This window comes from Abramis brama (assembly GCF_963993115.1).
Source record: "Abramis brama genome assembly, chromosome: 4".
Classification (NCBI taxonomy): Eukaryota; Metazoa; Chordata; class Actinopteri; order Cypriniformes; family Leuciscidae; genus Abramis; species Abramis brama.
The window spans coordinates 57,230,863-57,247,806 of NC_139966.1; the positions used below are offsets into that span (position 1 = coordinate 57,230,863).

General features: G+C 36.3%; 3 protein-coding genes across 4 annotated transcripts; all 3 read left to right on the forward strand.

Moving 5' to 3' along the window:
* The first annotated feature begins 181 nt into the window (after positions 1-181).
* pwp1 (PWP1 homolog, endonuclein) lies at positions 182-7,740 on the forward strand. Its single transcript, XM_084111294.1, has 15 exons — positions 182-337; positions 421-479; positions 790-974; positions 1,261-1,346; positions 1,528-1,624; positions 2,375-2,485; positions 3,608-3,735; positions 4,268-4,332; positions 4,415-4,511; positions 5,258-5,319; positions 5,407-5,518; positions 5,590-5,680; positions 6,689-6,810; positions 6,897-7,002; positions 7,122-7,740. Exons 1-15 carry the CDS (start codon positions 272-274, stop codon positions 7,202-7,204), a joined length of 1,470 nt encoding a protein of 489 aa, XP_083967420.1. The 5' UTR covers positions 182-271; the 3' UTR covers positions 7,205-7,740.
* Positions 7,741-8,210: 470 nt separating this feature from the next.
* Positions 8,211-9,900, forward strand: mrpl42 (mitochondrial ribosomal protein L42). 2 transcript variants are annotated; one of them, XM_084111476.1, is made up of 5 exons: positions 8,211-8,337; positions 8,564-8,627; positions 9,340-9,424; positions 9,517-9,680; positions 9,771-9,900. In XM_084111476.1, the coding sequence occupies exons 1-5, from the start codon at positions 8,259-8,261 to the stop codon at positions 9,814-9,816; spliced, it is 438 nt and encodes a 145-aa protein (XP_083967602.1). In that variant the 5' UTR covers positions 8,211-8,258; the 3' UTR covers positions 9,817-9,900. The 2 variants fall into 2 exon arrangements, with proteins under 2 accessions (XP_083967602.1, XP_083967603.1); XM_084111477.1 differs by having other exon boundaries at positions 8,214-8,337; positions 8,567-8,627.
* Positions 9,901-10,391: 491 nt separating this feature from the next.
* Positions 10,392-16,126, forward strand: ube2nb (ubiquitin-conjugating enzyme E2Nb). Its single transcript, XM_084111478.1, has 4 exons — positions 10,392-10,526; positions 12,508-12,754; positions 13,547-13,687; positions 15,422-16,126. The coding sequence occupies exons 1-4, from the start codon at positions 10,497-10,499 to the stop codon at positions 15,466-15,468; spliced, it is 465 nt and encodes a 154-aa protein (XP_083967604.1). The 5' UTR covers positions 10,392-10,496; the 3' UTR covers positions 15,469-16,126.
* Positions 16,127-16,944: the final 818 nt, after the last annotated feature.

The following is a 16,944-nucleotide window of genomic DNA, read 5'->3' on the forward strand; positions in this document are numbered from 1 at the left end:
AAATATCTTCTTTTGAGTTCAGCAGAAGAGAGAAATTCATACAGGTTTGTAACAACATTAGGGTGAGTAAATGATGACAGTATTTTTATTTATTATGTGAACTATCCTAGTACTAGCATACATAGCATGCTAGCGCAACTTTCCGCTCTAGGCAATTTTATTTCTGCGGCCTGGCGCGACTGTGACGTCATCACTGTGCGTCGCGGTGACAACTGCAGCTCGGGGAATCCTCGTGTTGTGTTTTATCATCATAAATCTGTACAAATCAACCATGAGCTCTCAAATAACTTGTGTCGGTTGGGTGAAGCGGGGAATCGCGAAAGAAACGCCTGATAAAGTGAGTCTGTCACGTGACTGAGTTTAAACTGCTTGTTTCTGTGGCGTCGCACACGTGTAACTCGAATACAATCTTTATCACAGGTCGAGTTGAGCAAAGAAGAGCTGCAGCGCATCATATCAGAGGCTAAAGATGAGCTACAGTGAGTTTTACCCGCTCAGACTGAATCTGACACTTAATGAGACACATTTCAATTTAAAACTGGTTAACAGTAGCAATAATAATATTGCCAATATGATCCTGTCAAATACCAGTGTCCTGTTATTGCCATTTTACCCTGTGTTTCACTTTAAAACTTTTTAGCGAGGCCAGTTTTTGTGATATAAACTTCAAATTTGGTTAGGCTTTGATTTTTCCAGCAATTTTTGAGTGAAAATTATTATTTAATAAAATATGTATTTTGTATATGTTCAGCTGTTTAATTTGAGGAAACCTCTTTGTGATTTCTCCAGGGATCATGATGATGATGATGAAGATGAGAAGGTTGATGAAGGTGTGGTTAGTGGTCTGGACATCAGTGAAGAAGCATCAGCAGCTCCGACTGATAGTGAAGAACTAAAAGAGGAGAAAGATGTGAACGAGGCAGAGGATGATCTTGCGGAGTACGGACTCGACAAATATGATGAAGAAGACATCGGTATGTGATGAAGAGCACACGCTATTCTTTCCCTGACTGGTTCATCTGCCCTAAAGAGTTAGTTCACGCAAATATATAAATGATCCCATAACCCTCAAGCCATCCTAGGTGTGTATGACTTTCTTCTTTCAGACGAACACAATCAGAGTTATGTTAAATAATATCCTGGCTCTTCTGAGCTTTATAATGGCAGTGAATGAGATTTTGAAGCCCAGAAAAGTGCATCTATCCGTCATATTTGAGGATGAAGGTGATGCAGATTTTCAGCTCTTCTTCTCTTGTGCAGCGACATCTAATCTTGGAGACAGTCTGGCGGGACTGACAGTGTTCGGCACCAATGAAGAAGACCCTTACATCACCCTCAAAGACACGGTGAGGACACACACACACACACACACACTGACTTGATGGATGACACACTTTCTGGAGTTCTGCGTTCTCTCCTTTCAATTCTCTATGTTTTCCGTTGATCTGATCGATCATCGCTGTCAGGTGTGTGTGTGTGTGTGTGTGTGTGTTTATGTTTATGTCTGACCAGCGCTGTGTTTTGTAGGATCAGTACGAGCGTGAGGATTTTCAGATTAAATCCTCAGATAACCTGATTCTAGCAGGACGAGCGGAGAAAGACTGCTGTAACCTGGATGTTTACGGTGACCTGCATCTCTCACACACACTCACTCACTCACACACACACACACACACACACATACACACACACACACACTCTATAGTTTTTCTATAATATTTCTATAAGTTTCCCTTTTAAAAATAATTATTAAAGTAAGTTTCTTGCGTGTTTTGTAATTTTTATTAGTTCTTTATTTATTTATTTATTAGTTATATATTTATAACTCTTTTCTATGTTTTTATTTATTTAATTATTCGATAAAATAATTGTATTAAATCAAGTATATTAATCAAGTTAAATTAAATGAAAATGAGAAATGTTTATGTAGTTTATCATTTAAAGTTTGTTATAATTAAATAAAATTAATGAATTTAATATTAATCAAGTTTAAATAAAAATGGGAAATGTATATAATTTATTTAGAGTTTATGTAGTTTTTAGATTAAATCCATTTAATTAATTTGATATCAAGTTAAACTAAATGGAAATGAGAAATGTTTATATAGATTTTATTAAGTTTTTATCAATTGCTAAAATCTATTTTTTTAAATTTGATATTAATCAAGTGAAACCACATAGAAATGAGAAATTTCATTCATATTAATTTTATTAATTTGATAGTAACAACATTAAACTTAATGTTATTTGGCAACAGTGAGGTTAACATTTATTTTATTCCAAGTAACACATTTTTTGTTTGTTTAAGTTCCAGTTATATAATAACCCTGAAGATCTCGTCAGTTTATGGTTCCTTCACTGTGTGTGTTTTCAGTGTATAACTCTGAGGAAGACTCTCTGTACGTGCATCACGACGTCCTGCTGCCCGCGTATCCGCTGTGTGTGGAGTGGCTGAACTTTGACCCCAACCCAGAGGAAGGACACGGTGAGGATCTGAATATAAACATATCGGTAACACTTTACAATAAGGTTCATTAGTTAACATTAGTTAATATATTAACTAACATGAACTAACAATGAGCAAAACATTTGTAACAGTATTTACTCATGTTTGTTAATGTTAGTTAATAAAAATCCAGCTGTTCAATTTTGTTCATGTTAGTTCACAGTACATTAACTAATGTTAACAAATACAACCTTTGATTTTAATAATGTATTAGGAAATTAAGATTACAGATTAATAAATGCTGAATAAGTGCAGTTTATTAGTTCATGTTAACTAAGGTAGTTAACTAATGTTAACCAATTAACCTTATTGTAAAGTGTTACCAAAATATCTTGTATTGCAGGAAAATTTGCTTGAGGGTTTAAAAGATTGAAAAAGAAGGGGGTAAAGTGCATGAAAAAGCCCTATTCGGACAGGATTAACTTTACCAGGGTAGATGGAGTAATGTAATTTCACCACAGGATGTCTGTAATAATAAAGGCCAATTCGCACGGGATCTCAGTAAACTAGCAGAAGTGAGAGAGGAACTGGATTTGCGTATTACGCTGTTTCCTGATATCACTTGCGCAAACACATATAACCTATATTATATATATAAAACAGTTATGTCCGGTCGAACGATGTATTAATTAACTTCAGATTGGATTGTGTTGGTAATAGGCACTTAGCTAACGCTAAAAGATCTCTCTAACAAGTGCTTTCGATCTTCTCTCTGATCTGAATGGTGTGTGTGAAACACTTGAGTTTTGCCACAGACTCGTTCCAGCGTCTAGAACGCGACTGATGCTTTTTCAAGCGTCTCCATACTTGAAAAACTACTTTTAAACACCAAATGACGAAACATTTACGTTCATATTTACAGCGGGTCTATTCGCACGGGATTAGCATTTCCTGAGGTCATTTTTCCGGATGTTTTTACTGAAGGTAAAAGTCGGCGTGATCTTTTCTGACATTGTCCGTCATGATCACTGAGATGCACATTCGGACGGGACTAAAATCACAGAGAAGCTCTGGGAATTATTACTTTACCCCTCCTCTACATGTTAAACTAGTCCCGTCCGAATAGGGCTAAAGACTGTGTGTTGATGTGTTGTTCTCCAGGGAATTACGCCGCGGTGGGAAACATGACGCCGGTGATCGACGTCTGGGATCTGGATGTCGTGGACTGTTTAGAACCGGCTTTCTCACTCGGCAGCAAGAAGAAGAAGAAGAAGAAGAAAGCAAAGAAGGTGCTTGATCCATCATGATACAGTGCATTCAGTTATCCAACTGGTTAATATCATTGATCATTAACTCATAATTGCAGGTTAGAAACACTTGATGTTGTAATATCATACAAAACAATAAAAACGGAGGTAGCTTATATGATTAAAGTCGGCACAGGTTTTCTTCCCTATTGTGCCGTATATATGAGTGAAATAGAACAAGAACAAATGTGGGCGGGGCTTGATTCTGTCTGTGGGGAATTGATTGGACGGTTGTGGTTTGCTATTGGCTGATCTCATGTGAGTGACAGGTTTAGCCCCGCCCTCGTGATCAGAGAAGAGATGATGTCACTGGAAGAGGGAGGGGAAGTTATTCTGATTCAAGATTACGAGGAATATGAATTTAAACAAATAATGCTGTGCTCGGATGAATCATTCATAATACACACAGCAATATTCCATTAAAAAAAAATTCGGCCATTTTGATTTCATGGCCCATTTTAAAATTTTGTTCAATTTTGCGTTATGAATGTGTATAAGTGGGTTTCTTTCCCAGGCGGCGGAGCCCGTCGACGGACACTCGGATTCTGTGCTGGATCTGTCCTGGAACCGGCTGGTCAGGTGACATGTCTCAAGCTTTCCTGAACCTTCTCCTGAACTGCTTTCCTTCGTGTGACTGACTGATGGAGTGTGTGTGTTGCAGGAATGTTCTAGCGAGCGCGTCTGCGGACGAGACTGTGATCCTGTGGGATCTGGAGAAGGGAAAACCAGCGGCGACCCTCTCCAAACACACGGATAAGGTACAAACACACACGCCAGGGTCTCTCCTGCTCAACATGGCTGCTTTTATTTGATCAAAAATACAGTTAAAATAGTGAAATATTATTACAGTGTGAAATAGCTGTTTTCTGTGTGAATATACATTCAAATGTAATTTATTCCTGTGATCAAAGCTGAATTTTCAGCATCATTACTCCAGTCTTCAGTGTCACATGATCCTTCAGAAATCATTTTGCTGCCTAAGAAACATTTATGATTATTATCAGTGTTGAAAACAGTCGTGTTACTTCATATTTTTGTGTAAATATTGGTTTTAATGATTCTTTGATGAAGCGAGAGCTCAAAAGAACAGCATTTATTTGAAAAAGACTGTTTTGTAACATTATAAATGTTGCTTTTAATGCATCATTTATGAATAAAAGTATTAATTTCTAATAGTTTAGTCACACACACATCTGCCGAGGCTTATTTTGCATTATTGATCAGCTGATTGTACATTAAAATGCTCTATACACAGCTAAACACCAAATAAATCAATAAGTGTACAACCAACACCATTGACCAATCAGAATCAAGTATTACAGGAATTGACCAATCAGAATCAAGTATTACAGAAAATGCTTAACCAACACCATTGACCAATCAGAATCAAGTATTAAAGGAACTGACCAATCAGAATCAAGTATTAAAGGAACTGACCAATCAGAATCAAGTATTTCATGAGAGTCCGTTTATTCTGATCATATTCTCTGATCATCCATCACAGGTTCAGACGCTGAAGTTTCACCCGTTTGAGGCTCAAACTCTCATCAGTGGATCATATGACAAGTAGGTCATGATGTCACTGGTGTATGACTCGACCAATCAGAGCGCAGCACGAATGAGCCTGACCAATCAGAGCGTTGTGTGTCACAGGTCAGCGGTTCTGTACGACTGCCGAAGTCCGAACGACAGCCATCGGATCTGGCGCTTCAGTGGACAGGTGGAGCGTGTCTGTTGGGACCACTTCTCTCCGTGTCACTTCCTGGTGAGAAACTGAGCCGTTCGGGATGTTGAATGTGAACTTTGACCTGGAGTAACGTGTGATGTGTGTTGCAGGCGAGTACAGACGACGGCTTCATTTACTGTCTGGACGCTCGCTCGGATAAAGCCGTGTTCACGCTGAGAGCTCACGACGGAGAGGTTTCAGGTCCGGAAAATAACTCTTTCCTTTCCTCAAATAAACATTAACTGATATATTAATAAAAGAAATGCAACAAAATGACTAACACTTTAACTTAAATTAAAATAAAAACAATAACAGTATATCAATAACACTACAATCGCCAACATATTCGTGGATACTATCATTAACTAAAAATAAAACCATGAAAATGTTTAAATAAAATAAGCATTGACTGAAATAAAATGGAATATTAAAAAAAATCAGTTTAGTTTAAAAAAAAAAAAAAAGGAGCAAATGAAATTCAATCAAATTAAAATGAATTTTTTTTTTAAATAACTTTATATATATATATATATATATATATATATATATATATATATATATATATATATATATATATATATATATATATATATATATATATATATATATATACTTTTATATATATATATATATCCAATTAAAACCATGTAGACATATTTAAAAAAATAATAAAGTATTGAAATTAAAATGAAAACAGAAAATATACAAATAAAACCTATTCAAAATATTTTAAAAAACTGTAATAAAAATTAAAAACCATGTAGACATATTTAAGAGAAAGATTATAAAAATGAGGAAAAAAACTAAAACATTAAAATGAAACCAGAAAAAAATTAAACTATTCAAAATATATATATAAAAAAAACTTAAGTAAAAATTTAAAAACCATTAAGACATAATTAAAAAAACGATTCTAATAAAAATAAAAGTAACTAAAACATTCAAATAAAAATAAACCTATTCTAAATATTAATAAAAACTATATTATTGATTTATTTTTAATATTATTATTGTATTGATAAATATTAAAAAAATTAATAGTATATAAATGTACTGAAACAAAATGTATATAAAAAAACTTATATTATTTCTGCAACATTTCTTATTTTAGTTAAACTTGATGTACTAAAATAAAATAAAAATCACAACAACAACAAAATGATTTAACCTTGACCTAACCCTGGTGACCCCGGTGTGACCTCTGCGCAGGGATGGACCTGAGCAGTCAGATCCGCGGATGTCTCGTCACGTCTTCAGCGGACAAACACGTGAAGATCTGGGACATTCTCGGAGACAAACCCAACCTGATCCACTCCAGAGACATGAAGATGGTAGAGTACCTCTGTTCTCCGAGCGGCAGGAGTGTGTGAAGTCAGGCTTTAACACAGGACTCTCTCTCTCTCTCTCTCTCTGTCAGGGTGTGTTGTTCTGCGGCTCCTGCTGTCCCGATCTTCCCTTCGTCTATGCGTTCGGGGGACAGAGAGACGGACTGCGCGTCTGGGACATCAGTGACGTCGCTGCCGGTATGTGTGTGTATATATATAGTGTGTGTGTGTGTATAATGTATATAGAGTCTCCAGCCATGAGGCTTTTCTTCATGTGTTGCTTGTCTGTTGCTCACTGTATTCTATTGTGTCTCCAGTTGCGGAGGTTTTCGGCAATCGGGAGCGTTTGGTGGCGGATACAGTCTCTGGAGCGTCAGGGAGTCACATGGAGGTTTCATAACGACAAACATAACCAGAGACTGAATCAATATTCATGGATCACTGCGACTGTCAATGTGCAGAACATATTTATGCCATCAGATGACGCATTACGAAAAGATTCTCACTGTGTTTATCTGATATATGTGATATCTGAGATATATATATATGTATGCATGTGTGTGTGTGTGTGTGTGTATATACATACACACACACACACACAAATCTCTATTCTATATAATTTTATATATATATATATATATATATATATATATATACACACACACACACATCTATATAATTTTATATATATATATATATATATATAACGATATCAGATCTTTGCTGTTTGATATTGAACACACTGTGCTTTCCTTTAAGAGGGAATTGTAATATCTCCTCTAAACTTGCAGATTTAACTTTCCATATTTCCTCTTTTTAGGAAGTGTATGAATAATTATGATGAATAATTTGTAATATTGGTTTCCCATTTTGGGGATAATGAAATTGCGGTTGTTATAGGAATAACAATTAATAAAACTGTGGAATCCCAGAGAACTGCCTGTCTTTGTATTTTCTGTCAGCTTTGTAGACAATTGTGTGTCAGAAATTAATAGATATTAAGGAAAAATGAATGAGAGATGAATTATCTCTATGGCGGTGGTTTTGCTGCCCTTCAGTGGGCAATTTTGGTACTGGTGTTTTAATTTTTTTTTCCCCCTTTTAAAATAATTGTTCAGAAATATTATTCAAATCTATCTGTCTGTCTATGTTTCCTATCCGGAAGAATATCTGTGTAACACACTTGATTTCTACCGCTAGGAGGCGCTCTAAAGTTCAAATAACTGAATTCCCCGTTGAACTTCATTCAAATTTCATGGCATATTTTGAATCATATTGCCAGACAATTTGATTTATAACCACAAAACTAAACGAATCACATAAAAGAGAATAAACACATGGATTAATACGGCCATACAGACCGTTAAAGTCACAAAACCGTTGTGTTCCTCCCACTTCGGACCCCGTCGTGTCTTTCATTTCTCCTCCACCGATTGAGTTTGGGAACGGAAAGCATGGCGTCGGGTCACATCAGCAGGGTCTCTACCCTGTTTAACCGAGTCTATACCACCAGAAATATAAAACAAATCAGAGGTGAGCTCTCTCCTACAGAAAAACATTACATTTTGTTTATAACTAATCTGAAGTGTCTCTGTAAACGCTGCTAACACAGTCTCAGTCCAGCACTGTGTTCCTGTATAACCTACAGCACTCACATTACACCAGACCGTATTATTGAGTGATGTTGTGCTTGTGTGTGTCTTCATTCAATTCAGAGGTTATGATAAAGAGACTAAAATGCACTGTTTTTCATTCTAAGCAGGAATATTTCTGTCATCTCACAACAAGTCAACAGTTAGAGGTCCATTCAGCGATGACAACAGGTCAGTGTTTATAATTTAAAGGGATAGTTCACCCTAAAATGAAATTACTGTCATTAATTACTCATCCTCATGTCGTTCCAAACCCGTAAGACTTTCGTTCATCTTCGGAACACAAATCAAGATCTTTTAGATGAAATCTGAGAGCTTTCTGTCCCTCCATTGACAGTCTACGCAACTACCACTTTCAAACTAGTAGCCAAGACATTATTATAAGTAATCCAGTGGTTTAACCTCAGTATTATGAAGCGACACGAGTGCCTTTTTGGCCAAAAAAATAATAATTTACCCCTTAATTTACAAAATATTAATCTATGATGTGCGTTCACACGCGGTGCTCTCGTGAACATGCGTTGGAGATTAATATTTTGTAAATATAGCACTCATAATATTGAGGTTAAACCACAGGAGTCACATAGATTACTTTAATAATGTCTTTACTACCTTTCTGGACCTTGAAAGTGGTCAGATTTCATCTTAAAGATCTTGATTTGTGTTCTAAAGATCAACGAAAGTCTTACGGGTTTTGGACGACATGAGGGTGAGTAATTAATATCATTTTTGGGCATTCTTCATAAATGCGCATTTAATTGTTCACCTTTGTTCATATATATTTTGATGCATTTGCAATTATTATACGTCAGGCTTCGACGCTATCAGATAAAGTGTTGCTCATAATGAGCCGTTTACCTAAAATGTGTCATTTGTGTTTCAGTAATGTGGAAATCGCAGTGACATCCGATGGAAGCACAATAGTGTGTTACCATCCGACAGAAGACGTCCCCTATGAGCTCACACAGGTGCAAACTCACTGAAACCCTCGTGCATGTGCAGAAGCAGAGCTGAGATGTTTGTGTACTGATATATAGTGATGTTTGTGTCTTTGTTGCAGCCGATCGCCAGACCTGACGCCATCGGTGATCACGCAGAGACTCATGAACAGGTGCTGAAAGCCAGACTCGGGAAAGAGGTTTTAAATAACAAACAGGCCCCGACCATCGAGGAGCTGAGCAAGATGTTCTACACCACCAAACACCGCTGGTACCCCGTCGGACAGTGAGTTTGCCTTCTGTGCGATGCTAAAACACGCTCAGGTGTAGAAAATGCCGTTGCTGTGCGTATGAACTGGTTTGTTTTCTTCCTCAGGTATCACACCAGACGCAGAAACCCAAACCCACCCAAAGACCGATAGTTCTGGATGATTTTCCTGTCTTCTCTGATGTTTGTTGTGAATATGATTCTTCAGTGCATGAAATAAACCCTTCCTTCAGCTGTTGCTGCAGTGTGTTGTGTTTTATCATTTCTTCATGGGAACTTTTAAAACGATTTACGGTTGAAAGCAATTTAATGTTTTAATAACTTAACTGCTCAAAATAAATGCACATATTTTTTTAATTGCATTTGATTACCTCAATGTAGTATAAACATGCATTGTTTGTAACGAGATCAAATTATTAGATAATTTATTTAGGCAAGGCAGATTTATTTATATAACACAATGGTAATCCATGGTGCTTTACATAAAACAAACTTTAAAAGAATCAAAATAAGCAGAACAGATGCATAGAAAATAGAATTAACAATAAAAAGTAAAATTAATGTATTAAAATAAAAATAAAAAAACGGGGAAGAATACATCAGATGATACAATACAAGTTTTTTTTCCGGGGGAAAAGTAAAAATGTACACCATTCGAAATGCACACTAATAAAAACAATAGACAACGTTAATTTCCCAGAAAACTACATTTCCCAGAAACCCCATTGGAGCGGATGGTGACGTGTTTACCGGAAGACTTGCGCGCATGCGCTGTCAACCTCAACGCGAGGAGTAGGGAGCGGGCCACGGCGCAAACCGCAATAATAAAACAAGATGGCTGGATTGCCCCGCAGAATTATTAAGGTATAACTCTCATAATGTTTATTTTGTGGGTTCCGCTGGGGTATTAGTACGCGCTTTAAAAGCGACGCGTTAAAAATAAACGTAAACGGCACGTGCTGCTGGCCTGAGCTCGCGCTGCTGCAGGGTGGCTCCCGCGCGCGCTCTGTTTTAAAACATGCACGTTTCCTATAATAAGCGCAAATAACCTTCATAAAAAAGAGCAACATGGACCAGTGTGATTAGATATGTGTGGTTTGTTAAGGAGCCAGTAATCTTCGCGAACTGCGATGCTCCTGTCACTGAGTGATTCTGGGTGTGTTTAAAGCCTCTGCATGACACATGAACATGTTTACAGATGCAGACCTCGCGCGCTGCGCTGGGAAACACTGGACTAATGTGTGTTAGTGTTATTATTTGCATGTGGGATATTGTGTTCTGTTGAGCAATGTGAGTTTACATGCAATCAGGAAATGAATTCATACTCATAAAGTATATATTTGATTATTTAAGCACATGAAGATGTTTTTTTTCCCCGATACCTTCCTTATTTTGCATCGTCACATTTTTGATTGTCAGCGAGTCTGATCCACACTGCAGCTTATTCTGGCCAAGAACCGCCCACTTAGTCTGACTGACGTTTAAAGAGACCAAGAGGGCCATTTTGGGGGTTGTTTTTCTTAAATGCATTATAACATAAGCCGCTATAAATCAAAAATGTGGTGTCGGCACCGTAGTTTCCATGAAAAGCTGTGTACAAAACACTGAAAGGGTTGCTATAAAGTATACATGATTTATATCCAAACAGTAATAATAATGTCTTAATAACAACAAGTTCTGCTTGTTAACACAGAACGTCCCCCTAACGTTAGTATTTGGTTATTTATTTGAGAACCCATATAATAATGGTTCTAGGAATGTTCTTTTTAGGTTTTATTTTTTGCAACCATAAAATAACGTTCCCAGAACATTGCAGGGGTGGTTGTTTTTAAATAACCTAAAAATAACTTATACAGAACGTTCTCTAATGGTTATTTTTATGTTGTTATTTAATTAGGCGTCCATCCATCTTCCATGCCGCTAATACTATACTGGGTTGCTGGATGATTAGTGACGTACAGAGGGGAATAATATCGGAGTAAAGAAGCTTGGGGAATGTTCTGGGAACGTTAGAATAACGTTAGAGCAACGTTCTACAAACCAAAAACGTTCTATTTCCGTTAAGAGAACTTTCCTGACTAACCAAAAACAAGTCTTTAAAAAGAACGTGCTGGGAAATAGTTAGCTTGCTACAAAGTGCCCCTGAACATTTGATGCCGTTTAATGGACGAACTTTATTAAATCCAGTTTTTATCTCAAAATGGTTGTAGCAACTCAATACTTTCTAAATGCACTTTGTTTCCAGGCAGATGAAACCCAATAAAGGTGTATCTGAATTTTTACATCCACATTTATGCATTTGGCAGATGCTTTTATCCAATCCATTCATGCATTTGAACTAGTGCTGCACCACATTGAAGAAAAATGCGATAACTCATTAAATAATGCGATATGCGATACGATAATGCTTAAAGTGTGTGAAATTAAATTAAATTATCTATTATATAACCTACATACGTGTTTGTGACAAGAAAACATCCCTACAGCTTCTGACAGTGAACAGCAGTGTTTTACTGTAGTGTTATTATAACATCAGTGGGGTTTAGGGGTTCAGGTTATCCTACATCAGGGTTATTTAACAACAGAAACTGAATAATCAAATGTAAAAAATAAAACACTGCTTAGTTTTCACTGTATGAATTAAATATATACTGATTCTTATTAAAGCTACATAAGTTATTCAGCCGAGAGCTGTGAGAGATTTTCTCTTCGTCTTTTGTTCATGACCCCAGTTATTGCAAGCCGTTGCGATATGCATATCGCGATGTATACATTTGCGATATTTCGATATATTGTGCAGCCCTAATTCAAACCCATGACCCTTCAGTTGCTTTTCCCTCTATAGGAGACGCAGCGCTTGATGGCGGAGCCTGTGCCTGGAATCAAAGCGGAGCCGGATGAGGGGAACGCTCGATATTTCCACGTGGTCATCGCCGGTCCGCAGGACTCGCCCTTCGAGGGTGGGACGTTCAAACTGGAGCTGTTCCTCCCGGAGGAATATCCCATGGCTGCTCCGAAGGTCCGATTCATGACCAAAATCTACCATCCCAATGTGGACAAACTGGGGAGGATCTGTCTGGACATCCTGAAAGGTGCTTCATCTGATGCTGTTCTGCGCCCGTTAACCCTGTAAAGCCTGATGGGTGTATAATATAATATTCATAGTAGTCCGAAAAATATATTATTATTTTTTTAAATAAAAGAGTTTATCGATCCTTTAGACAGAATATTAAAAAATCTTGCATGGTTTGTATCATATCAGGCTTTTATGGCTCATATAGTGTGATATATAGTGGGGTATATATATATATAGCTATAATAGTAGCTTCAGAGGATCAAACTGAGCAAAAATATGCAATTTGCTGCAGATGCTGATATTTTTATGGACAGAAAGTAAGATGAAATTTTGATACTTGTAATATAAATCAATGTGGTCTTTATAATTGACATATAAAATGCATGTAAGTATCAGTCGTCACTCTATATCTGCCAATAATAAGTCTTATTATAAAGCTTAGTTTTATGATCAAAGCTGTCGTTTTAAAACATATGATGCAATGTGATACAATGATGATTGACAGATGAACAGATTTAAAAAAAAAAAGTAAACCTAAACCGCTTCAGTCCAGTAAGTGTTCATCTTGAATTATTACTAACAATATAAAAATTATTCTCATGTCTGCTTCATAAAAATCAGTAAAGATTTCACAGCAAAAAGCTGAAGGATGACGTTTGTACAATAATACTAAAAGGTCTTATAATTGCTAAAAGTCTAAACTGTCAATCAAACGACAGCTTTTTCAGCAAAGTGTTGATCATTTAGAGGCCTCTAGCTATCAGATATGATACGGTAAGCTTTACATTCACCTCTTCCTCTCTTGTAGATAAGTGGTCTCCGGCTCTCCAGATCCGCACAGTGCTTCTCTCGATCCAGGCTCTCCTCAGCGCTCCGAACCCGGATGATCCGCTGGCCAATGATGTAGCTGAACAGTGGAAGAGCAACGAGGCTCAAGCCATTGAAACAGGTGAGAAGCTCTCAGCAGCGTTTATGTGGATGTATAACTACTGTGCTGTTTTTGGTACATGTTGTTTGGTTGAAAAGTGGATGAATCTCACTAAAACTTGATTCCTATTTTAGAATCATTCAAGTTTTGCGTCATTTTTGTCGCACCAAATAGTCCTATTTTACTGGTAGGTTTTGTGAGATTCACCCAAATAAAGTCAATATGATATTAATTGCTGTTTCCTGAGGGTGATTGAGTTTTTCGAGATTTTAACTTCATTAGCCGCGTTTCCATTACCCTTCAAATTGCGCAAATTGAAATTGCGAATTGAGAATACACCCAATGGAAACATGTCAGTTTTGCAAAAACTCCCATTTATCGCAAAAAAGTTTTTACGCTCGCATGAGGTGTTTTTCAGGCAATTCGAAAAATAAATATTTTGCAAAACTGCAATGGAAACAGTTTTTGCGCATTTACAGTCACCTGACGTAGATGACGCGGTGTGTTTGAACAGAATTCGAGACAGAGTTCTTTATTAAACTCATAAAAGACAGAAGAATTACAGGAATAATGGATTCTAAACCTCAAATAAATGCCAGAATCAAGAGCTCGAAGCAGAAATGAGGGAGAAACACCCAGAAACTCCTCATATGAGCCGCTCACAGTATAATAAGGGTCGTTCCTTACCATTAATGATTGGATAACACACATACGTCTCCTTCCATTAATAATAATGGCCAGTGCGGTGGCTGGGATATAGTACATAAACCTACTAACATCAGTCGCCATGATTTCTAGAATGATTATTGCGAGAGGAAAAAATTAAGTTTTAGTCGCATAACATCGGTCAATGGAAATGCCGTCATTTCGCAATAGTTTTTTGTCGACATTTAGAAAAAATCGCGCAAATCTGTAATGGAAACACGCCTATTGATATGATATGGTAAAAAAAAAATCACATTGCCAAAGCATTGGTTACATTAAATCACAATTAAATGTTATATGGTTGGTTTGCTAACGTTCCCATTAAGTTAAGAAAATGTTATTTCTCATAATTACTGTTCAAAACTCCCATATTTTTAAATGTTTTAAATAGGGCCGTGAATCGATTAATCGCGATTAATCGCATCCAAAATAAAAGTTTGTGTTCACTTAATATATGTGTGTGTGCTGTGCATAATTATTTTGCATATATAAGTACACACACATGCATGTATATAAGAAATATTTGCTTAAATATACTGTATGTGTGTGTATATATATATATATATATATATATATATATATATATATATATAATTTGTAATATATAAATATAAATAACATTTTTTTTCTTAAATAGATACATGCATATGTGTGTGTGTGTGTGTGTATATATATATATATATATATATATATATATACAAAATAATTATACACAGTACACACACATATATTATGTGAACACAAACTTTTATTTTGGATGTGATTAATCGCGATTAATCATTTCACAGCAACAAAAAAAGTTCAATTAACAATATAAAACTATATAAATAATGTTTTTGTGCTAACATTTGAGAACATTACTAGATAGCGTTGATCGAACATTCTGTTACCGTTACAGAAAGAGCGTTCATAACTTTGAGAGAACCTTGCCGGAACGTTCCCTGTTCCCTGAGTATAATAAACAATGTCAATGAGACGCAGAAGATAAAAAGTGCACATGTGTTTTGTTATTTAAATGTTATTCAGTGCTGATGTCGTTTTCTCTCGCAGCCCGAACATGGACCAGGCTTTATGCTGGCAACAACATTGAAGTTTAGAAGAAGGAAACGGCGGCGCATCAAGTGAGAGAAGTGGAACAATCTCCTCCTGTCTTCTTTTGCATTTAAAGAACACTTTCTCAGACAAATTAAAACAGCAAACGAAAAAAAATTCCGATTGAAAAGCATCTACTGCAGCCGTTTGGGTGGTTCAGCTCAGAGCTAATGTTCGCTCCACTATATGATCTCTCTGCTTCTGGGTTCGGCCAGGAAGTGATGCGTGGTCACTGCACTGGACCCTGTCAGAATGGGTAGTACAGTGTCTAATACAGTGGATTTCACTGGATCCAGGCCCTACACCCAGGTGGACGGTTCATTTTTGTTAGTTAGTTTTTATGTTACGGGGCGTAGAGGGGCTGTTAACATGGGTTGCATATATGCTGCTTCTTGGTCAGGGACAAAATGATGTGAATTATTATTATTTTTTACTTTTTCCTTCCTGTGAAACTCTTGAGTTCATTAAAAGCATGTGGTGAACCCGTCTAAATCATGGCCTATCTGACAGAACCTGCTCTGACGCTGTTGTGCTCCAAACAAAACGTGTGTGAGTGTGCGTGTAAAGCTTTGTGTTTAGGCTGGTGTGGAAAATGTATGACTTGTCTGGGAAAATTAAATCTGTAAATGTTCAGTTTTAGTAAAAATATTTTTTGTTATGTTATTTGGTTTGTTCTCTTTATTACTGAGCGTTTTTTTTTGCAGTTTCGAATCTGATTCTTATTGAAGCTTGATTGTTTTTTGCCTCATAATTAAAAAAAAAAAAAAAAAAAGTAATTACTACTTTTTATCTGACAATTCTGTATATATTTCACAATTTTGACTTCTCACAAATCCTAGTTTAGGCATTAAATTGCGATTCCGAGAAAACAATCAGAATTGTGAATTATAAACTTGTAATTGTGAGAAAGATGTCAGAATGGTGAGTTATAAAATAAAGGTACCTTTATTTCAACAGAATTTGGTCTTTATAACTTGCAATTGTGAGTTTATGTCTCAAAATTCTGAGGAAACGTGTCAGAATTGTGAGATATAAAGAAATCCGGATTTTATAATTCACAATTCTGACTCATTTTCTCGCAATTGTTTGTTTATATCTTGCGATTGTGTCTATCTTGCGAGATTATCTCACAATTTTTCTTGCAATTGAGAGTTTATAATTTGCAATTCTGACCTTTTTTCTCAAAATTTTGAGATATAAACTGAAAAAAAAAACAGTTAAGGTCAAATAATTTCATAACATGAATGGCATACACACAAACACTGCCTTACTATTACTAGGCCTATATTTTCAATATTTGTATATACAAATGTTAGGCTTAATACACGTTTCCTCTAGTAGATATGAATCCTTTAAAGCTTTAAATAAATAAAAAAATCAGTTCTTCAATACAATTATAGAAAGAAAGTTCTGTCTGGTAATGTCTTTTTTACATGCTAAACTGGGACTTGTCTCAGACTTCCGCTGCATTTGAGCCGCAG